At 39.0% G+C, this 24880-nt stretch overlaps 1 protein-coding gene across 1 annotated transcript; it reads left to right on the top strand.

Annotated features, from left to right (window-relative positions):
* The first annotated feature begins 3000 nt into the window (after positions 1–3000).
* Positions 3001–23990, top strand: FNDC7 (fibronectin type III domain containing 7). The gene is made up of 13 exons (XM_065410104.1): positions 3001–3063; positions 3583–3601; positions 5240–5497; positions 8064–8318; positions 9836–10096; positions 10632–10889; positions 15091–15345; positions 16617–16874; positions 17437–17691; positions 19595–19849; positions 20677–20931; positions 21805–21834; positions 23959–23990. The coding sequence occupies exons 1-13, from the start codon at positions 3001–3003 to the stop codon at positions 23988–23990; spliced, it is 2454 nt and encodes an 817-aa protein (XP_065266176.1).
* Positions 23991–24880: the final 890 nt, after the last annotated feature.

Raw genomic sequence — 24880 nt, 5'->3', positions numbered from 1 at the left:
CTATGTATATTGTGTAGATAGTAGAGTTTTAATCATAAATTGTAAACCTAGGTCTTTTCATGTGTTTATGGTTGCTTTACATGATAATATTTCACCTGTCCTGTTTATGTAACACTTCAAAAATCAGCAAAAGGGTTATATAAATAAAATTTATTATGAAACAAAAGGCAAAAAACTATTATGTACATAATTTAGTCCTATTCAGTGTCTACTCGGCGCTTCTTGGCTTGTCTCTTGTATTCATTAAATGGAGCATCTCTTGTCACTGTCCAGCAATAGTCTGCAAGCATTGATGGGCTCCATTTGCCCTGATAGCGTTTCTCCATTGTTGCAATGTCCTGGTGAAATCGCTCGCCGTGCTCGTCGCTCACTGCTCCGCAGTTCGGTGGAAAAAAATCTAGATGAGAGTGCAAAAAATGTATCTTTAGTGACATGTTGCAACCAAGGCTTTTGTATGCCTTGAGGAGGTTTTCCACCATCAACCTGTAGTTGTCTGCCTTGTTGTTTCCGAGAAAATTTATTGCCACTAACTGGAAGGCTTTCCATGCCGTCTTTTCCTTGCCACGCAGTGCATGGTCAAATGCATCATCTCGAAGAAGTTCACGAATCTGAGGACCAACAAAGACACCTTCCTTTATCTTAGCTTCACTTAAGCTTGGAAATTTTCCACGGAGGTACTTGAAAGCTGCTTGTGTTTTGTCAATGGCCTTCACAAAGTTCTTCATCAGACCCAGCTTGATGTGTAAGGGTGGTAACAAAATCTTCCTTGATTCAACAAGTGGTGGATGCTGAACACTTTTCCTCCCAGGCTCCAATGACTGTCGGAGTGGCCAATCTTTCTTGATGTAGTGGGAATCTCTTGCACGACTATCCCATTCGCAGAGAAAACAGCAGTACTTTGTGTATCCAGTCTGCAGACCAAGCAAGAGAGCAACAACCTTCAAATCGCCACAAAGCTGCCACTGATGTTGGTCATAGTTTATGCACCTCAAAAGTTGTTTCATGTTGTCCTAGGTTTCCTTCATATGGACTGCATGACCAACTGGAATTGATGGCAAAACATTGCCATTATGCAGTAAAACAGCTTTAAGACTCGTCTTCGATGAATCAGTGAACAGTCTCCACTCATCTGGATCGTGAACGATGTTGAGGGCTGCCATCACACCATCGATGTTGTTGCAGGCTACAAGATCACCTTCCATGAAGAAGAATGGGACAAGATCCTTTTGACGGTCACGGAACATGGAAACCCTAACATCACCTGCCAGGAGATTCCACTGCTGTAGTCTGGAGCCCAACAGCTCTGCCTTACTCTTGGGTAGTTCCAAATCCCTGACAAGGTCATTCAGTTCACCTTGTGTTATGAGGAGGAGGATGGGAGAAAATGTGGGTCCTGTGACATTGATGGTTCAGGACCAGAAGTTTCATCCTCTTCCTCTTCCTCGTCTGACTCAAGTGAGAATGATTCTGGTGCATCAGGAACCGGCAGTCCTTCTCCGTGGAGTACTGGGCGTATAGCTGATGGAATGTTTGGATAATGCACAGTCCACTTTTTCTTCTTTGACACACCTTTCCCAACTGGAGGCACCATGCAGAAGTAACAATTGCTGGTATGATCTGTTGGCTCTCTCCAAATCATTGGCACTGCAAAAGGCATAGATTTCCTTTTCCTGTTCAACCACTGGCGAAGATTTGTTGCACAAGTGTTGCAGCATATGTGTGGGGCCCACCTCTTGTCCTGATCTCCAATTTTGCAGCCAAAATAAAGGTGATAGGCTTTCTTAACCATAGTGGTTATACTGCGCTTTTGTGATGCAAAAGTCACTTCACCACAAACATAGCAGAAGTTATCTGCACTGTTCACACAAGTACGAGGCATCTCTGCTCACTTTGGCTAAACAGAAATGTGTCCCTTTGCAAAATCAAACACTGACAAATAAGAGAGCACGACACTGTATGATTTCTAGAGCTGATATAGGGCAATTTGTTCAGCAGAGTGATGTAAGCTTCGTTATAATTGCCTCATCCATGACTTCTAGGAATAACATGATGCAATTCATATCATGTATGACGCAATACCAGCTTCAGATTGCATCATTCATTGTTTTGCCTAAAAAGCAAGTACTGTCCAAACCCAGTCATAGATTTATTCATAGATCCAGTCAAAGATGTATTTTAGTCATTTCTGGTTTAAATTGAGATCCCTTCCCTTTATAACTCACTTATCCTCCGCCATTCCCAAGTCAAGGGTCGTATATACTGACCCAATAGCATATCTTGAAAACTAGAGCCAATCAACAATTTTAAGCATCATTTTCGTTCTCAGTGACCCAGAATTAGTAAAGTTTGACTACATTTATTTCAGAAGCATTTTGGCTGTAGAGCAGTGTAATCTGGAGACAAAAGGAAACCCAAAGATGAACATCTGTACCAACCACACTAGAGACATTAAAACTGAAAGTAATTTCTACTTCAGTGTGCACCATACAAAGAAGTATAAGAAAGATACTTCCTCAAATTATTAACTATAGTATGGCATTTTCCTATTAAAATAGGAAACAAAACCCAAGCATAATTCTGAACAAAAAGAAAGAGATGGCATTTGGAAGAAATAGTATCACAATATGTAGTGAACTTCAACCAGTAAGACCAAATTCCAACGTAGTTATTTAAACTGGGCTCAATTTTGCAATCTGTTACATATGTGCAATATGGGAATTGCACCTGTGTAACAGAGGAAAGAACAGAACACCGTCTTCCCATGTAACATTTTCTGCATTTTCAGTTGGATGCAGTATGCTTCCTTTCACTAAATATTCCTTGCAGCTGCTTATAGGCCATCCGGAAAAGGGGAGGAGGAGCTACACACAAATATTTCTTTTCACTGTCTCAAAGACGAGTCTTAACAACAACTATAGTGAGGTGATTACTGCTCTTTATGGGGTATCTGATTGATCACATCCAGATGCAAAGTGTGGAATAAAAGTTTTGTCTGACAAGATGTGCAGTGGAAAAGGTAAACCTTTGGTACTTATTGGATTTATCCTCATGAGTCTTGAAATGGTGAGTTTAGTTTTGTTCTCAAACATTTTTAAGAATGACATGTCCTTTTTAAAAATAAACCAAAAGCAACCTATTTATCAAATGTTTATTCTTATTTTTGATTATTATATTTTTGTAAGAGTTATACAATTACTTTTTCCCAGGCTCATAACAGACCCACAGAAAAACTATGCCATTATACTTTTAGAACACAGTGTCTTTCAAAGTCTGTCAGCAACTGCAAACTTTCCCTTCTGGATCAATGGCCAGATTCAGAGAGGGTAATGAAATAGTAATGTGAACTGCATACCTATGTTAAATTCACTAGTAACAGCCTCGTAGATTTACCTTACTACTGTACATACCTTTGCATGCTTAAATAAACTGAACAAATAAGTAAAATTGCACATTAGTAAGCTATGTTCACAAAATACAATTTTAAAGAAGTCATTGTTATTACTGCTAAAAGTTAAATGTTCTCCCTTTTCCCAAAATAATTTTTCAATTTGTGATTCTAATGTTCTATATCTTTCTTTTCAGATTGTTTCAGCTAACACAGGTAAAGTCTTAAAAAGATATTTTTACCAGTTCATTTTTAGATGGACACTAAAGAACAGTGAAATCTCTGATTACTAATCCAAATTGATTTTTAAATTCTAGTAATGTTGCAAACAGAAGTTTTTTAACTCAAATGAAATCAGACTACAAAATGTAAAGAATCATATGTTTCTTTATATGATATAATTAAAAAAAACTTTATTTGAAAAATAGTTACCTATGCTACTATACATTTGCATAAACTTTCTAACATACTTCTTACAATATGACACTTACCTAAGGCTACACTCAGTTTGCACTGAACAGTACCTTCTCAGACTATACCCATTATCTACACAATCTATTCAGTGTGTGCATGCTTTTCTCTGATATTTTGGCCCTCTTAAAATAGCATAATTTTTGTTTGGTTTTAAAAATTAAATACGCCACACAATTTCCCTTTTCCCTTTCTTCAATCTTGCGTTCTTTGTGCACCCAGGACTCCTAATGACTGCAGTGTGAGTTTTGGCTGAGCAAGGAACGCAGGATTGGGCTCTTACAAGTCATCCATTTAGTATACATTGTGGCAGTACATATTAGTATATATTACAATATTCTAGATTCCTAACCATTACATATTACCATAAAGTTACTACAGTATTTGGTGATAGGTTTCAGAGTGGTATTTCTTGTCAACTGTTGTGAATAGACCACTTCCACCTTAATTGAATTGGCTCTTTAGCACTGACCCTCACTTGGTAAGGCAACTCCCATCTTTTCATGTGCTGTGTATTTATACCTGCCTACGATATTTTCCACTCCGTGCATCTGATTAAGTGGGTTTTAGCCCACGAAAGCTTATGCCCAAATAAATTTGTTAGTCTCTAAGGTGCCACAAGGACTCCTTGATGTTTTTACAGTATTTGGGCAATTACTTCAGCATACCGTATTCTTTTCACAGAGATTTTATAAACCACAGGCCTGATCGTGCAAGCTCTTCTTGTGTGGAACTCTCATTGATGTCAGAGGGGTTTCCATGCACAGAGTGGTAGGATTAGTCCCACTATTTGCAAGATTACAAAAGCCATATGTAAATAATAGCAGTATTGCCAACCTCAGATGTTAAAAAATCATGAGGCAGCCCTCTAAAAATCATGAGATTTAAAAAACTGCCACCAAATTTTGGCTTCTTTTTATTTGCCTTCTGGTTTTTAAGCCTTAGGATATACTTGGGTCACATTTTCATACTTTTTTTCTGCAACTATGAGAGCTAGAAACTCTTCTTTAAATGAAAGATGAAATTTTCAAATATTCAGAAAGCTCCAGTAGCTGGAGCTTGAGTAAAATAGCAATTATCGTGAGACTTGCAATATTATCATGAGAGCTGGCGACACTGTACACTACAGTGTATAATGGGTGATAGAAATGAGCAGAAAAATTATTTCAATTATAATTTAATGCAAAGTTTAATTTTCAAAAGAGATTATTTTGGGTACCCTTCTTGAGGCCCCTTAAAGGGGCCTGATTTCCAAAAAAGTGTTGAATACCTGCCCTCTGAAAATCAGGCTACTTAAACATTTTCAAGAGTCTTGTCCAAACAGTTTGCCCAGTAGTGTATTTCAGGTTTCAAAGACTAAAATTGGTGTGGTATTTTTTGTAGGTTTCTCTATATCCATATATAATGTGACATCAAGAAACATTTATCTCAGATGGTCCAAGTTTTCAGGAGCCGTTTCCTACAGAATCACAGCAACCCCCAGGAACACAGTAGGCCACTCTTTGTTGGCGCATTTCAGTGATGTTCCTGTTATAGGCATTCTTACTTCACTAACTCCCAACACTGTCCACACTGTAAAAGTGGAAGCCATTGATAAGAATGGAATTATCCTGGCGGAAGCACAGACTAAGCAGTTAACAGGTTAGTATGGGATGGGCTGGTAAGCAAGATTTCTATTGACTTCAGTAGGGCCAAGATTTCACCCTGCATATTTTATTTGACTTTTAGGGCTGACTCCTACTCATATTGAAGTCCATGGAAGTTTTCCCACTGACTTCAGTGAGTGTGTGTGTGTGTGTGGTGCATCCCTTGCATCAATTCTCACCTAATCACAACTTTCAAAATCAGCTACCTTGTTTTTAATTGAAGAACACAAAAGTGAGGTCATATAAATGTGAAAAACTGACATTTTATTTCCATTTAGAATCTGATTCTGTACTGTTTAAGTTAGCCTTGGGCATTATAGAAGAACCTAGATAGACAGTATTCCCTCTTCCCTGTTCCATAACTGATATTTAGTTTTGAATAAATCAATCATTTGAAATTCCCTTTTAAAATTATTTTAATTGAAAAACTTTAGAAATATCTGTTTTCTTTTCAAAAATTTCAATTTTTTCATCTTATTGAGGAAATAACTAAAATTAAATTCATGGTTATGGTCACCCTGAAAGTTTAGAATATAATCTACCTCTTTTTCACCTCTTGGTTACCTCAGTATGGGAGAAATAGCATAATGTTTTAATGCTCTGTAATGCAGTTCTGAAATAAATAATATACTATGGATCCACTCCTGCAAGCCCCTTGGGCACACAGCTCCCTTTGACTTGAATAAGAGTTCCCTATGTGGAAGGTTTGCAGGATTGGTCCCCGATTAAGGGTGAAATCCTGCAGTCATTTATCAGACAAACTCCTATAGACTTAATTTAAATTTGCACAATATTTTAAAAGAAAAATGTAGAAATGTAGAAAATAGGGTTTTTTGTAATTTTTACAAATGGTGGAAAAGGGGACATGCCTAGCTAATGCTGAATGAAAAAATATTTGGGCCTAATACAGTAGAGATATTGTTCAAGAGTTCATACTTGTGGAAATATTACTCCTGTAATTGCTGCCAAAGTCTCTGAACTCGTGGGTTAGTTGCCTTGAAATTGGTAGTTGTGCTGGTGCAAGCTTACATTCTGGATACATTTTCACTTTACAAAGCAACAGAGAGTCCTGTGGCACCTTTAAGACTAACAGATGTATTGGAGCATAAGCTTTCGTGGGTGAATGCCCACTTAGTCGGATTCACCCACGAAAGCTTATGCTCCAATACATCTGTTAGTCTTAAAGGTGCCACAGGACTCTCTTGCTTTTTACAGACCCAGACTAACACGGCTACCCCTCTGATACTTTTCTCTTTACAGTTAGTGCAATTGGATCACTTTCATCCATTTTGTGAGGTTTCCTGCTCTTTTTGGTCTTTTGCAGCCTTACAACATATGAAACCTGCTATATGTGCTTATTCAAGGCCCAATATCCTGATTACTGCAGTTTAGTTGGGAGAGTTATAGCTAGGTACTTGTCTGACTGAAGTACATGACATTTAGTTTTCTGAATGGCTCACAATAAGGGCTGTTAGAAAAAGGTTCCTTTAGTTGCAGTATTTAACATATAGTATCTAGGATTCAGTCTTCCCATTTTAGATTGTTTTGTAGAAAGCAAAGCTATTTCCTGTTGATTATAATACGAACACTTTCCAGGACTGATTGGCTACAGAGCAACATGGGAAAGATGCACTTAGATTATCTAGGGTGACCATGATCAAAAGGTTGGAATCGTCATTAGTAACTTCAATAATGATCTAAAATAAATCCAGTCTTGCATGTATTGTTAGTATGTATTTGAACTTGTTTAAAACCTGCAGTAGTAGCACATTTTACACAGGTAAATCACAGTGCTTGTTTGAAAGACTGTAGAAGGGCACAAGTGTCCCCAAAGATGCAGAGTAATTTAGCATCTCCTCTTCCTCAGTTTAGCAGATGATCTCCTTAGGGGGCTGTAATATTCTGGTGACTGAAGCCATGCTGGGCCAGATTTATCCCTGACGCTACTCTAATGAAGTCAATGCTTTAAGGAATAATTTGGCCCACTTTTTACAGCCTTTTAAACATTTGATTTTCTGGCAGCTGGTCATTAGGCACATGATGGATTGGATTAGATTAGATTAGATTAAGATAAAGTAGATATAGCTCAGAGTTAGGGAGACCAAAACCCAGCTCCATCACTCAGTAAGGTACAGAGAGGAATGACAAATTTGCAGGATAGGAACTACCCAAGTGACTATACAAAACAACCATTCTCCAAAGTCAGACCAACTGAATTGGTTAATGTGCCACCGTTCCCCTTTAAAGAACAATCTGAGTACATATATAAATTGCATATCATCAATGCTAACTATATGCAGTTTTTCATTGCTAACTGCACTGTAGACATTGAACAAACATTTCTTTTGTTTCATGGCACAAATAAAATCAATTATATTTGTATGCAATTTAAATTTGCTATTTCATTTAGAGAAGTAAAATTAGAAGTATCAAAGAAATTATATCCCAGTTGTCTTGAACACCTCCTGCAAAATGGTCAATGCACTTAGCACCTGACAGCAGCAGGTCCTTATATTTGAACATGATTATGGATTATTAACTTACCATAATTTCATTTTTAGCTCCTGAGATACCTGCTATTGACCAAGCTTATTCAAAACTGAGCAACAGTATCACAGTGGAATGGGCAGCTGTTCCTGGGGCTACCAGTTATCTACTGACTGCACAGGATGGAGAGTCTTTCATTGAAACTATAGTCATAAATTCACCAGGCACAGTGACAGGATTGAAGGCTGCTACACTGTACAAAATCACCATCAGATCTATAAACTCTGGAGGAAGAAGCCTACCTTCGCCTTCAAAGAAGGCAAAGACAGGTAGCTTTTGATTTTATATAGCAACTGTCATATTACTAGAGTGCATAACATATATGGCTCATGGAATTAAATGTATCTTTTAAAATTCTAGTACAGAAAGTAAAAATAGTTGAAGCATTTACTGGGGATGAACTAGTGCAATCTTTTATTTTAAATATTGAACATATCACCACTGCAGTGTTCAAGAATATAATTATAGGTATATAGATGTAGTGGCCTTATGGCCAGTGCATAGGACTGGATTTCTGAATTCAGTTCTCAGCTCTGCTTCTGTACTTAACGTCTCTGTACTTTAATTTCTCATCTGTATAATGTGAATAATGACATTAAGGCTTAATGTTTTCAAAGAGCTTTACCGTCCTTGGGTGGAAGGCGTTATATAAGTGAAAAGTAGACATAGACCCATGCATGTAGTGGTGATACCCAGCTGATATATTACTGGTTTCAGAGTAGCAGCCGTGTTAGTCTGTATCCGCAAAAATAACAGGAGTACTTGTGGCACCTTAGAGACTAACAAATTTATTAGAGCATAAGCTTTCGTGGGCTACATCCGAAGAAGTGGGTTGTAGCCCACGAAAGCTTATGCTCTAATAAATTTGTTAGTCTCTAAGGTGCCACAAGTACTCCTGTTATTTTTGATATATTACTGTGTCATATGATAAATTGCATTTATCACTAACGTTTGACCAGTTCTCAGAATTTGGCTTTGGCTCAAGATGAACAGTATTCAGGCCTGAACCAATGATAAAGTCTAATATCTAATGTCCCATCAAGACTAGAAATGGGAGTTTTATACATTCAGGAAAGAGAGATTCCCAGTCTGCCTGTGGGACACAGCATTGAGAGACTGGGCCTTAAAATCAGGAAATGTTTATGAATAGATAAATTATGCTGGGTAAATTTTATAGATTTCTGAAGTGTGTAAGTTGTAATTTTTCTCTAAGGCCTGGACAGTAGGCCTTGGTATAAAAAAAATTATTGGAACCCATTTAGGGTGACCTACATAACTTACGCATGGCATAAGTAACATAGCTGTCCAAACCCACGTCAGTAAAACGTTTATATGCATTTCTTTATATATTGTTTAATAAGTCAGTATAACCTTGTGGCTTTACCTTCTAATAGAAGACATACACTGACATTCTTAGGGTGTGGAAGGGGTGGGGAAGCAACTGAAAGGAGGGGTAAGATAACAGGACAAAATAAGGGAATCTAACTGACCTCACACACTCCTTTTAGTTGCTTTTCTTGCTGCACTCATCCACTTTTCACCCTTTGGTGTGCCAGTCACTTTCACTATGCAAGTCTATTAAATAGTAAATTGGTGCAAACTATGCTAACTTTACCACTTTATTCTCTGATCAACTTATACTATTTACATCACCACTGAATTTGGCCCAGAGACGTCCATGAAAGTTGATTCTGATTACCCTATGCTGAATTTGGCTCTTCTAACTTTTAGACAGCATAGCTATTAATGAAAATCCCAATAGTTAATGTATATTTGTAATTAACAGTCTTGGCTGCTCCGATCCTGTCTGTAAGTTCTCCAAGTTACAACTCCATAGTGGTGAGCTGGGGAGCTGTATATATGGCAGTTGGATTCTCTGTGTCCATCATGAGATCAGACGGTTTAGGCAGTATGATGAAAGAGAACACCACCCATACCTCCTTGGTATTTACCAGTCTAGATCCAGGAACTCTCTATACCATCAAGGCACATGCCTGGAATGTTAATGGAATACCTGGAGATGATTTCACGTACAACCAAATAACAAGTAAGAACTGTTTTCTCTTCTGAAACCAAAGTTAGTGTAAAATTATAATTTAAAATGCTATTGACAGTAGTATGTGTGTTTTTGACAAGACACATTGGGGGTATAGCCTCAGCTGGTGTAAATTGTCCAAATGGAGCTATGACAATTTATGCCAATTCTAGGTTCAGGAAAGTTCTAGAGGACATAGGTCAAATTTTATAAACTTTACTTAGGCAGCTCTACCATTGACTTCAATTAAAGTTTTGCCTGAGCAAGAACTGAGTAAAGGAACTTAGGCTATGTCCATTAATATTTATATAAATATTAAAATTTCAACAGAAATTTTTGTCAGAGCAAAATTAGAGTCATTGTTTAAAAAATTCTGTGCAACTGTAATAGGTGTAAGAAGCTGGCTGAGGCCTATGCCACAAAAGTTACATTTGGCTATAATGTTTCCTAAAATTTGACGATGTTTGGATTCAGGGGTCTGGTTGACGATCATCTCTATAAAACACCAGATACTAAGTGTATTTACAGTTGTTTCTAACTAATGTAGGTCCTCATGCACCATCAGATGTTCAAGTTGCTTTTGATAGTGGAACTTTGAGGGCCACTGTTTCTTGGATACCGACAGAGGGAACTTTAAATTACAGTGTGACAGCCAGCAGTGGAGCCTCCAAACTGAACTGTAGCACATCTTCCACTTCCTGCACTTTGTCTTCACTCCAGTGTGGATCTGAGTACTCTGTTTATGTCATAGCCAATAATGGTGCTGGATCCAGTAAACCTACAGATGCAGTGAGTTTAAAAACTGGTATGTGAACTATAGTGACCCTTGTATAGCCCATAATATTATTTCTCTTTTGCCATAAAATGAAAGAAGAAAGCAAAAGTTGCCTAAATTTTAGCTTAATATTAAATAGTTTTAGGGGAATTTGCTATACTAATCATTAAGATATTTCAGAACAGTTAAATACTGTTAATGTCTGGCCCTCACATGGTACTACACTCACACCTTATTTTAAAAGATCCCATTATTAGGTATATAAACTGCCTCATCATGGTTGTCCATTGCAGCATTCTTTTAAGTGCTGCTGTTTCCATAAAGCAGTGCACTGAAAAACTGTTTTGCTGCTGCATTTTACTTTATGGAAAAATATTTGTTAAAGAAATTGAGCTGTATTTTGCTCTCAGTGACACCAATATAAATCTGAAATAGCTCCACTGACGTCAAGTAACACAGAGAAGAATCTGGTCCATCGTGTTTATATAAACATATTATTTTTATCTCTAGCTTTTTAATTATTATATATTTGAAAGTTTGGGGAAAATCAGCATTGGGCCAATTTTATCTTTACAGGTGATACAAATTGCACCTGTCTTCATCAGCCCAGCTTCTCGCATCTCTTGGGGATTTCTCCCCCAGAGGAGGGCAGGCAGTATTTTACCACCATTGCCCCCTACGGATTATTCCAGGGAAGGTCAATTTAAATTTCCTTATGGGTAGAGGTGCATCCCCTGGCTGCTCTGGCCATGTCCCCTTCTTAGCCACTGCCATCCTCTTTTGGGGGTTGGTTTCAAGTCCCTCAGTGAAGGGGATATTGTAGGCACCTTCACCATTACCTCCTCCTGCAGAATTTCCACTTCCAAGGCCATATGCCAGGATCTGTGCTATTGAAAACTATGCAGACCCTGGGTGAACTTGGACTATCATTTATGGGGAGGTAGGAGGAGAAAGACCCTTGTCTTTGAGTGTGACCTCTTACTGGAGCTTCTGTTGCTCTTGTTAAATATTGAGATACTGTGTTTCTTTTATAGCGATTAATTTTCTTATGTTGAAAAAAAGCCTCTGTTTCTGTGGTTATCATGTTATTGTGGCACTTAACAGTGTGTATTCTGAAACTTTTGTTGTACTTCATGCATGAAGCTTCACATTTACCCTCTGAATCCTGTGCTAACTTTATTTTTATTTCTTTGGATTATTTTGAGAATGGCATATTTAGTTGGCAGATACAACAGGCCTGATTTTCCTCTCACACCAGTGAGAATCAGAAGCAACTTCAGTGAAGTCAGTAGAGTTACACCAGTCTAAAACTGGTCGAAGTAAGAGGAGAACAGGCCCAATATAAGTAGATGGTGTGCAAGCTTCCCCATACTGAGTGAGAAAGGATAATCTGGTGATTAAAGCACAGGACTATGAGTCAGGAGACTTCTATTCTTTTCCTGTTTCTGCCACAGAGTCACTCTGCAACCTTGGAAAAATCATTTAACCTAGTTGTGCCTCCGTTTATAATGCTGCCACCTTACCCTAACTTATTGCACAGGAGTGTTTGTAAGACTTAATGTGAGCGTATTAGAAAAATGGATTGAAATTCTTCAAAAAATATGCTGTATAAATGCAAAATATTATGAAGTTCTGCCAACATACCCAGTTCTGACCTCCAGTGTTCCTGTTATTTTTGTCCTGGGTTACTCTTAAAACTCAAAGACCACATTTTCCTGTTTATACAATACCGACCACAATGGAGCCAGGGTCCTGAGTGGGTCTTTGGGTGCTACCTTAAATACAGAGGATGATGATTAATAATGATAATGCAAAATTGGTTGGTGATAAGATTGACAAGTCTCCAATTCCAGCTAGAGCGGCACCACTACATTGAATTTCTTGCTTGCGATCTAAACCACTGAACCAGGAAGGGAAAAGGGAAACGTTATTAAATCTATGAACCACATGGTCCTCATTTGTGAGTCTTATTTTGGGATGCCACCGTAAAATAAAACCTAAGCAAAAAGACCAAGCTTTTGATGAAGTACAGAGTTAACAACTGATCTGATGCCATTATACAAGGTGTTCTTGTGTCCAGGCCATCCCTTGCCAACTGTTATTCAATCATTTTGCTGAATGCCATCCAAACCTACAAATTGCTATCATAGATATTTCACTTCCTTGTTGAAATACTGCATGATGCCTGTGCTGTCATTTATGTGTGGCCCTTAAAATGGGATCTTTTTCCTGCTTGTGACTGAAATAGCATGTACTTTGTTCTATAGAAATTTTATAAATTATTAGGGTGTTAAGTGATTAAAAAATTAATCGTGAATAATCAGATGATTAAAAATTTAATCGCAATTAATCGCTCTGTTAAATAACAATAGAATACCATTTATTTTAAATTTATTTTGGATGTTTACTACTGTACATTTTCAAATATATTAATTTCAATTACAACACAGAATACAAAGTGTACAATGCTCACTTTATATATATTTTTGATTGCAAATATTTGCACTGTAAAAAACAAAAAAAAAATATTTTTCAGTTCACTTCATACAAGTACTGTAGTGCAATCTCTTTATCATACAAGTTGAACTTACAAATGTAGAATTATGTACAAAAAATAACTGCATTCAAAAATAAAACAATGTAAAAATTTAGAGCCTACAAGTCCACTCAGTCCTACTTCTTGGCCAGCCAATCACTCAGACAAACAAGATTGGTTACAATTTTCAGGAGATAATGCTGCCTGCTTCTTGTTTACAATGTCACCTGAAAGTGAGAATAGGTGTTCGTATGGCACTGTTGTAGCTGGCATTGCAAGATATTTACGTGCCAGATGCGCTAAAGATTCACATGTCCCTTCATGCTTCAACCACCATTCTAGAGGACATGCTTCCATGCTGATGATGGGTTCTGCTTGATAACGATCCAAAGCAGTGCGGACTGACGCATGTTAATTTTCATCATCTGAGTCAGATGCCACCAGAAGAAGGTTCATTTTCTTTTTTGATGGTTTGGGTTCTGTAGTTTTCACATCAGAGTGTTGCTTTTTTAAGACTTCTAAAAGCATGCTCCACACCTTGTCCCCCTCAGATTTTGGACGGCACTTCAGATTCTTAAACCTTGGGTCGAGTGCTGTAGCTATTTTTAGAAATCTCACATCAGTACCTTCTTTGCATTTTGTCAAATCTGCTGTGAAAGTGTTCTTAAAACGAACATGTGCTGGGTCATCATCCGAGACTGATATGACATGAAATATATGCAGAATGCGGGTAAAACAGAGCAGGAGACATACAATTCTCCCCCCAAGGAGTACAGTCACAAATTTAATTGATGAATTATTTTTTTAACGAGCATCATCAGCATGGAAGCATGTCCTCTGGAATGGTGGCCAAAGCATGGAAGGAGCATACAAATGTTTAGCATCTCTGGCATGTAAATACCTTGCAACGCCAGCTACAAAAGTGCCATATGAATGCCTGTTCTCACTTTCAGGTGACATTGTAAATAAGAAGCAGGCAGCAGTATCTCCCGTAAATGTAAACAAACTTGTTTGTCTTAGCGATTGGCGGAATAAAACGTAGGACTGAGTGGATCTGTAAGCTCTAAAGTTTTACATTGTTTTGTTTTTGAGTGCAGTTATGTAACCAAAAAAAATCTGCATTTGTAAGTTACACTTTCATGATAAAGAGATTTCACTTCAGTACTTGTATGAGGTGAATTGAAAAATACTATTTCTTTTGTTTATCATTTTTACAGTGCGTATATTTGTAATAAAAAATAATAATATAAAGTGAGCACTGTGCACTTTGTCTTCTGTGTTGTAATTGAAATCAATATTGAAAATGTAGAAAAACATCCAAAAATATTTAATGTTTCAATTAGTATTCTATTGTTATAAGTGCGATTAATCACAATTTTAATCACGAATAATTTTTTTGAGTTAGTCATGTGAGTTAACTGCAATTAATTGACAGCCCACACACATAATTTATGTTATGAAAAATCACCATGTTAAAATAATCATATACATGTCATCCCAGTATCCTTACAAATCCAGATGAGTTGCTCTTTTCTAACTGGACATGTGCCAACTATTCAAGCTAAATATATCACACATATTCTATATATCTTTCATTGATGTTTGTATAGTAAAAATGTTGCTTAAATAAAATCCTGTGAGTACGGTTGTAATCTCTTCCTTCCCCCCGTTTTTGTTTTAAATCTGGTTTCTCAGTTCCTTGTGCACCAGGAAGTATAACAATAGAAGAGGACAACCCTGGTAAATTGTCAGTGTCATGGTCTAATGCAGATCTTGGAGATTATTACGTGGTTTTTGTGAAAAGTGATGATGGCTTGGAAGTGCACTGCAACACATCCCATACCCAATGCCACTTCCAATCAGATTGTGGTTTCACCTACTTCATTAGTGTCTTCGCATATAACAAGGCAGGGCAGAGTCCTTTAGGGGATATATTCAATTATACGACTGGTAAGTAGCACTTTGTTTATGCAAACATATTTGGTGATTCCCCTAGTAGTATTAACAATAGAACTAGTTGGAAAATGTTTTTTTTCCTGCAGAAAATATCAATTTTTGGTGAAGAATTGAAAGGTGAAAATTTTTGGCTGCTACCCCAAATTTTGGACAGAAAACTTTTTGTTTAAAACAGAGCATTCAGATTTTGAAATGCTGCCTTGGTATTCCGTGGGAGTTGTCATGCAAGTGCCACATGCTCCTATTTTCCTGTATGGGTTGGGCTCCGTGGTGGACTACATCTCCCATAATACACCACATTCTCCTCTCTTTCTGATTTACTTCAGTACATCTTCAAAGTCCCTGGCCATGTTGTGTCATGGGAGATGTAGGGTGGCTGTGGAACTTGGCCTATCGATGCAAATGTTTTGGTGTTCAGTTTTTCAACAGAAAGTTGAAATTTTCTACAGAAAGCAGATACTTGTCACTGAAAAAAATTAGTCAAAAACCCAATTTTCCATTGGAAAAAAATGTTTTTGATGAAAAATTTTGACCAGCCCAAATTAACAATGATTACCAGTGCTTTAGTAAATATATATTTTTAAAAGGAAAAGGGTTAAACTTTAAAGTGTAGTCAATGTTTATTTGAATAGCTAGTTTATCAGTCAAGTATGCCACCAGCTTATAAATTACAAGGTTTGATCATTCAGTCATTCTAAAACATGTTCAAAAGGTGGGGAAGGATAGTGTTATGGATGCACAGGACTGGAGTCAAGATATCTGAATTCTAGCCCTGGCTCTGCCATAGCTTTGCTGTGTAATCTTGGGTAAGTCCCTAACCTTCTCTGTGCCTGTTTCACAATGTGTAAAATGGGGAAATATCTGATTATGAGGCTTAGTTTGGTGATTCATAAATGTTTGAGAACCTCAAATGGAAGGTGCAACATAAGTGTACAGTATTATTTCAGATTAATGGATTATTACTGAATTCTATTGTAGGGACACTAAAGAGATGTAAGAATACACACTTTGACTATAAAAAAGAGTATGCAATAGCATTCTCTTTGTCCAGATATCATGAGGGACATGGCACTTTTTTTTGATAGATTAAGTTTTGGATAAATGAAGGACTTCAATGTGGGGAACATAATTCATTTTTAAATTTTTGATAATGGAGGTTTCATATAAGCGGTGTTTGTGTAAACAAGTCACTACCCTGTTTAATATGTAATATTTTTCAGTTCATGAGCGCTGTTGACATTTCCTCTCTGTTTTGGTTTTTTTAGCACCTTGTTGCCCCAGTGATTTTTATCCAGTGTTTGTGTCCAGCGATACAGTTGAAATTGTCTGGTCTCCTGTCCATGGTGCTGAAATGTATGAAACAAAAGCTGTTGATGGGGTTGGTGTAGTATTGTGTCATGACACTGCCACAGTTTGCATCCTGTCTGCATTGCAGTGTAACACCCAGTATAACATCACTGTGTATTCTTACAGTGAAATCAGGGGCAGCAATACATCATGTGAATCTAAATATGTGGCAACAGGTATATAGCTATTTTTCTCACGTCTCTTAACACACGGAATAATTAGCTGTTTGCGTTGTTGTTGTTGTAGTTAGTTAAATAATTAGTTAACAGTCGTAAAGTGCTTTGAAGGTGGAAAACATAATGTGAGTGCTAAGAAAGGTTATTATAATTCATAGTTGCAAATGAAAAGAAAATCGAATGTCAAGATTTTCAAAAATGAGTGCCTAAGATTGGATTCCTAAATCCATAACCAGGCACCTCAATAAGTGGCGAGGGTGGAAGCTGCTAGGTAATCAGCACTTCTAAAAATGAGATTTATGATTCCAGTATGTATATTTATATGCAAAACCTTAACATGTCAGTTTTTCAAGAGTTTTTCCCTGTAAAACTCATTTAAAGTTTATATGTTCATAAACTGTTCCAAATTAGTCAAAGATTATTGACTAGGATATCACTGTCAGAGTGAGTTTGTCAAATATCTACAATAATCTGCAGCTATTGACATAACTTCCATTTTATATTGTATAGCTATGTACTGATAATAACACATCTTAAATCTCCTCTATCTAAAATCTTTCAGCTCCATGCAGTCCTGAAATAAAAAACGTCTCACAGGATGATCTTTCCATAATTAGTGTGCACTGGCAGGCCAATAATGATGAAGCTATATACACTGTTACTGTTAGAGGAGAGGCTGGATTGTGGCATTGCACAAGTTCTGGAAATTCCTGTAGTATAACTGGTCTTCCCTGTGGATCAGTTTTCTCTATTAGTGCTGTGGCAATTTCAACAGCAGGGCAGAGCTTACCTAGTTACAGTGTTCCTTTAGAGACAGGTACGTAGCAATCAATATGTAATTGAAAATATAACCTTTATTTTTATATATATATATATATATATATATATATTCTGTGCTAAATGTGTGTGTCTCTATGTCCATGTGGGTTTTTTTTTCACAATGTATCTACATGTATTACTCTTTCCTACTGAATGGAATGGCATCTGCTCAAATGTGTGTGTGTGTGAGAGAGAGAGAGAGTGAGTGAGAGATCATGTTACTCTTTAGTAGCTGAATCCTGCTGATAAACCCAAATACAGGTACTTATATTTCCTGGGTCACTGCTAATTAAGCTATAATGGCATAATCTCTTTATGCAATGCATGGCTTCCTTTTCAGCACTTTGATTCTTAATGTGGCTGAGAAAACCACTGAGATTCTGATGATGCATTGTAGACATTTTTTTTATTACCAAGATCTACCAGCTGGAACAATCTTCACAATAATCCTGGGGTAATAACTGTCTCACACAATGGGTGAAGAAGGAATAAATTATTTATCTTATGCTGTTATTCTATATATTAGACGTTAGCTACTGTAGCACGCCGAAATTTAATATCTGACTATTTTGGTAACATTAGCTAAAAAGTACTTCGTTTTCCTCTTTTTTTTTTTTTAAATTGCTACTATGATTATTTTTCTTCCTAAGGGCCTGACCCATCTCCCACTGAAGTTAATGAAAAGACTTCAACAAGAGCTGGATCAAGCCTTAAGATCAGAAAAATGTGGTTGACAAAACTGGCAGTTTTTGAATAGATTTTAAATAAACCTCTATCCCGATATAACGCGGTCCTCAGGAGACAAAAAATCTCACCGCGTTATAGGTGAGACCGCGTTATATCGAACTTGCTTTGGCCCCCCCTTCCTTGTTCCCTGACCACCCCCTTCAGAGACCCCTGTCCCTAATCACCCCCAGGACCCCACCCCCTACCCAACCCCCCTGCTCCCTGTCCCCTGACTGCTCCGACCCCTATCCACACCTCCCGCCCCCTGATAGGCACTCACCGGCAGCAGCGGGAAGCGGAGTAATATGGCCCCAGCCCACTCTACTCCGCCACCTCCCAGCCGCGGCGCTCCACTTCCCGCTGCCGGTGAGTGTGGGGAGGTTGGGGGAAAGGACGCCCCCTGTACTCATCTGCGGCAGGAAGTGGAGCGCGGGAGCTGGCGGAGTATAGCGGGCTGGGGCCGGGCTGCTCCACTTCCCGCCGCCCGTGAGTGCGGGGAGGTTGGGGAAAGGACGCCCCCTCCCCCCGTACTCACCGGCGGCGGAAAGCGGAACGATGCGGCCCCAGCCCGCTCCGCTTTCCTTACCCCGTCCCCAGCCCCAGCCGTGTCGCTGGGGGGGGGGGGGGGGGGGTTGGGGAAAGGTCCCACACTCACCTGTGGCGGGAAGCGGAGCACCGCGGCTGGGAGCTGGCGGAGTATAGCGGGCTGGGGCTGGGCTGCTCCGCTTCTGCCGCTGCCGGTGAGTGCGGGGGGGATCCCTTCCCCCAAACCACCTTCCCTGAGCGACACAGCTGGGGCCGGGGCGAGGGAAGCAGAGCGGGCTGCTCCTGGCCCCCTAATTCCCCGGGCCACTCTGGGACTGCAGGACCCCCAACATTGCCCCCCCCCCCCCAGCTCCTGCCTCCTAGACCCTGGCGGGGGAAGCCCTGACCGCCCCCAAGACCCTCTGCCCCTTACCCAACCCCTTGGCCCTGGCCCGGCACCGTTAACACGCTGCTCAGAGCAGCGTGTCAGAGCTTTACCACTTTGTATGCAAACCCGTGTTATATCAGGTCGTGTTATATCAGGGTAGAGGTGTAAACTATTTCTAAAACAAAATAATTGACAAAAATATCTGCATAGAACCTCAGTGGACACAATAAAGTTGATCTCCCTTTCTTTGTTTCCTTTTAAGCTCCTTGTTGCCCTAATGATCTGACAGTAACTCAAGTGATGCAGTCTATAACAAATATCAGCTGGTCTGTTGGGGCTGGTGCAAAGACATATATAACAATACTGGAATCACTGAAAGGACCAGCCAAGTGCCACACTCTCCAAAACCACTGTCTCCTGGGATGCATTACATGTGGCACCAACTATACAGTGTCTCTGAAAGTGATTAGTGAAACTGGTTTGGCCTCATACTGCACATATCAAGACTATTCTTCCAGTATGTAAACGATAAATGGAACTGAAAAGAAAAAAAAATCAGAGTATAGTACACGGATGATTTATTTTCATATCAAGGTTGTATGTGAGATTAAAGAAATTGCTAAAACCCTTGCAGTTCCCTGTTTTAAATAGTTAAATATACTTAGGATGAAATTCATGCAAGGCCCTCTGTATCACTTAAACTTCATGGTAGGGCTGCACTGTGGGGGAACTGAGGCAGACTGTGCAAGGGGACTTTTGTACTCTTTGTGCACTATGGAAGGGGGTCGCACAGCAGGCCCAAACAAGCCAATATCTACTTGAAGTTTGGAGATGGGAGAGAACATAAGAACGGCCATACTGGGTCAGACCAAAGGTCACCTAGCCCAGTATCCTGTCTTCCAACAGTGGCCAGTGCCAGGTGCCCCAAAGGGAATGAACGGAACAGGTAATCATCAAGTGATCCATCCCCTGTTGCCCATTCCCAGCTTCTGGCAGAGGCTAGGGACACCGAGAGGTTCTACAATTGTGTGAATCCAGTAGCCCTAACATTCCCCATAGTGGGTGGGGCGCAATAGTGACCAGTATTCCAATGTATGATACTAAACAGCGTCTGGAGAGGGGCTGTATTCCAGCACCACAGCCTGTTTGGGAGTTTGGAGGGTGACTTTCATTCCCTTATTCCCCACCATTGCCTTGTACAATTACCCTGACTTTGTGTGAGATGATGAACCTTTGTAGTTCGAATGTAGGTATCAGGTGTGAAACCTGTTAAGAAAATTTATAATTTCCTTTCAAGAACAAGCATAATCTGTAGTTTAGACTTAATCTTATTTTCTTTGTTAGGTGCTTGCTGTCCTTCTGGGGTGAAATTATATAGACTGGGCAATAATGGTATCCGAATATACTGGCGAGCTTCTGCAGGGTTGATAAGTACAGATCTATATGGATCAAAAGGCAATTTCACCTGTACCCCTACTTCAGGTTTGAGTTATTGTGATGTCACCGAGATACCTTGTGGGGATGTCTATACAGTGGTAGTTTCTCCTGTTCCTGAGAAAGGATCAAAGCTTACATTTTGCCCTAAAAAAATATATTCAGGTAAAACTCAATTATAGACCTTTCAACTATGTATATTTTGTTAGATGCATTTCAGTGTAATTTATAGACTATTTATATAGGGCCAAATTCTGGCTTGTAGTTGTGTCTGGTCATATTCCAGAATAAGAGGAAACAAAGATACAGCATGGAGCAGAAGTTTTCTATCCCAGTGCTGGCTCACCCCATAACCCACATAACCTGAAACATAAGGGGCATTTCAGGGCCAGGGCTTAGAAATCAAGGACATTTTCTGCTTATGTGCTTGGCTGTAAAATGACACACCCCAATTCACATGAACTTCTCTTGATCCTGACATGAATAATCAGTATTGGAGCAAAGGGCTGTGTGTGTTGAGTCTGGATACTAGTGGTTTATGTAGATGGAAAAGAATGACAATAAAATGCACAACAAGGCTGCTTTTTGCAGCATGATTTACTCTTTTGGGGATCAGTTTTAGGTGTTGGGTACCAAACTCTTATTTTTTTTCTTAGTCTGCTTTTAAATTAATGTAATTCTTCATATGTACTGGTTTTCAAATACCTTAATGCTCTCTTTTTAATTAAAAAAAAATAATCAGAAGCAACACTAGTGAGCCACCCTTATAAAAACAAACTGTCTCTACAATCTTCCTGTAAAAATTATGCTTCATATTAGCAGAATTATCTTGAAGCACTGAACAAAAAGCCAAACAAACAATGATTTATTTGTTCATGATAGACATTCCAATCCATTATGGAATTATTTTTAAAAATACTAAACTTTAATGAGATTGCCTAATTGTATAATATGGCCCTTACGATACAAATTGCTAATGTTTTTCAGCTTATAATTATACACTTAACTTTCATGCCCCTTCTTTGTATTTCATTCTAGTGACCTGCTCTGGAAGTTCTGTTGGAATGGGTACGAGAATGCTGTCAGCATTTCACCTCTAATGAATATGGTGGTTCTAGTGAGATATGTTTCTCTTAGAATGAAAGAGTACTTTACTTTTAAATAACATATATTATTTTCTGGCAGGGGGACTCTCTTAATTCTATCACAGATAAAATATTTACTCCCAACATAATATGTATTACAACTTCTATAAGCTACATTGTATAAAACATATATACCATGGCCTAGATAGATCCTCAGCTGGAGCTAAGAAGCACACAGTATGACTCAGGAAGGAGTGTGCAAAGATGGTTTTGGTCCCCTCATGTTGGGGTCGCTCTGTGCCAATCCAGTCCTCCAGTGTAAGTTAGAGCAGCCAGAAGGCTGCTGTTAAGTACAATGCCTGCCAAAGGCCCCAAAGGGCTCTTATAACAGCCAGGGATTGCTGAGGTCCTGGGAAATCCTAGCCATATCCATTTTCTCCTGGCCACAGCCCCTACTACAGTTGTAAGAGGGAGGTTGGCAAAGCACGTGTATGCCAGCTGTAGAAAACCAGAGGATTCCCCTATATGGTATTCACCCTGCGCAAAAAATGACAAACTAGTGAGAGAATCTGGCCTTACACGTATGTCCAAGTGAGATCCATGAAATTAACTGAAGGCATATTATAACAGCACAGACATGTCATACATTTATCTTGTGTCTATCTGCCCAGTGCCCAATAAAATGCAAATTTTGAACAGCACGTAAAAACCATTGGAACATCTTCCATGAGGATGTGGTATTCTGGTCACTTAAAGTCTTTAAATCAAGACTGGATGTCTAACTTTCCAAAATTCTGAGGAGTTTCAACCAGCCACAAACAAAAATACACGTCAGGGAAATATTTCATCATTGTTCCCCAAATGTGCAATTCACACCCACAAATTACACTTCTCTGAGGCCCGGGAGAGGCAAGATTCAGCTTTGAGCTACTAACAGCATTTTCTAAATGCCATAGCTGTGAAGTTTGAGCTCTCACAGCCTTACAGAGGTAGAAACAAGAGCTTTATATCATTAAGGAGATTTTCTCCTTTCTAATCAGAACCAGCACTTACCTCTGCCCTTCCAGGGTTAGAGACACTACACTTTAAAGTTATGTCACCTTTATATACAGAAATGTTATTTTACAACTTTTGGAGATGGCTTCCTTTGAGCCTTGCACAGTTAGATTCCTGGCAGCTAGCTTTACAGGCATAGGGTTACCAAAAAATGGTCCTAATTTTGTAAAACTCACAAAAACATTCCTACAATACTTTTTCTCCAACATATGTGGCACATATAGAACTCGTGATTGGTGTGGTGTGGTATGGTATAAATGCTTTACTGGTGTTTAGTTGAGGATGGTGCCCATCTGTGGCTTCACCCCTCTTGTGTATTGGGACCATTCCAAACTCATTCAAATAAAGACTTGTTAACAACATCATGTATTCTTAAACTCTAAATAGACATAAGTGGGACTCCAATCACCGCCTACACAGATAAATAGCTATATATATCTTGAAAAATTTGATTATGAGTATGTTTTACAAATATTACCTATATTTTGGCCTGCAGCCATACCACATCAGGCTGTATTCTCACTAGTTCTTACAAGCCAAGTAGTGTCAGGCCTAGTCAGCACTTAGATGGAAGACCTTGAAAAACAGAGTGCTAGTAGAAGGGTGTAGATGTGTCATTTAAGGAACATTATTATTCCCTCTGAATCTGTACTGTCCCAGTAGCCCAGCATAGTACTGCAAGACTTTTATACTCTTACATGAGACCTAAAACTGAGGTTTGAACCACTCATGGTCAGCAAAGAATCCATGGCACTTTTTGAAACTATGTGTTCTATCTTTTAGAGCCTGGCCAAGTTACAATTATTAATTAAATTGAAGTATATTGTGCCACTGATTTTTGAAGCAGCACTTACTTTCTGCTAACAAATTGGTGACACTGTATGGTCCACTCTCAGTTTTTTGTGTGGTTTCAAATGAATACAATCTTTCCAGTCAATTTCCTAACTGAAACTGCTGGGGACACCTACATAAGCAACATTTATTGAATGTGTTGGTCATTTATGTTTTTCTCTCACCTGAATTTGTTTAACCCTCTGAATTTTTGTTGTAGTGATCTATAGAGGAAAGAGAAGTGCAGAATAACATTTTTCTGGATGAAATCATTGGTTCAGATAAGCAGGTAAGAAAAAGAGTTTGTGTTACTTGAATCACAACTGTAATTGGGATGTACTAAATGAATTAAAATGTTTAACTTTTATGAATCCTCAGGACCCTAGAGATAAATTCACTCATCCTTATTAAACTGCATTAACCTCCTGAGGACCAGTATACTCATTAGGGATACCTTGTATTGTGTCCAACCCCACATCCAATGAGGACTGTTCTTCTACCCTGCATAATTCAGCTCTTATCCCCCTTTCAATAAGAGCCATTCTCTACCTCATTAGTCCTTTCCTAATATCATGCAGCTTTCACATTGAGAGCCCCATAACTCCAAGCAGGTGAGGAGACTTGAGATCCCACACTCACCTGCTTACTGCCTCTGCTGAATTGAATTAGGAAGCCCCACCTCCCAAGTACTATTGCTCTGTATCACTCACTCCCTGCTGCATTTGGTCTGAGGGCAATGGAGTCACTGTAGGTAGCAGTCCTGACTAGTCCTGCTTGCCAGTGGCCACAAACCCTCCCTGCTTCCCATACAACTCCCCTTGGCAGCCCTAGAACAGCTAGATTTGGATCTAAACCAAACCCCCAGATGTGAGCAGCCCCAACCTTTGGGGAAGTTTAGCATGCAGACATACATCTCCTACTGGACACACGTTCATTAGAAATGTGCACAGAACTATCTGGGCCCATAAATCTCCCTGTAGTACAGTGTGACAGGGCAAAGCCAGATGGCTATAGGAAAGTAGTGAGAAACAGGTATGTTAGCCCTAGGCTAAACAAATCCCTGTTACCATGGTAACCAAATGGCAGTTGCTTCAGGTTAATCAAGACACCTGGCGCCAATTAAGATCCTTCCAGAAAGCAGT

The sequence above is a fragment of the Emys orbicularis genome, chromosome 8 (genome assembly GCF_028017835.1).
Source record: "Emys orbicularis isolate rEmyOrb1 chromosome 8, rEmyOrb1.hap1, whole genome shotgun sequence".
Taxonomy (NCBI): domain Eukaryota; kingdom Metazoa; phylum Chordata; order Testudines; family Emydidae; genus Emys; species Emys orbicularis.
This window is presented reverse-complemented; position numbering and strand designations above follow the sequence as displayed.

Bases quoted from the DNA above. Each gene is read 5' to 3' on its own strand.
- FNDC7 (XM_065410104.1), top strand. From the start codon at position 3,001: ATGTGCAGTGGAAAAGGTAAACCTTTGGTACTTATTGGATTTATCCTC. The intron at 15,346-16,616 runs GTAAGTAGCACT...TGGTTTTTTTAG, and splicing joins TATATTCAATTATACGACTG to CACCTTGTTGCCCCAGTGAT. The intron at 17,692-19,594 runs GTACGTAGCAAT...TTTCCTTTTAAG, and splicing joins CAGTGTTCCTTTAGAGACAG to CTCCTTGTTGCCCTAATGAT.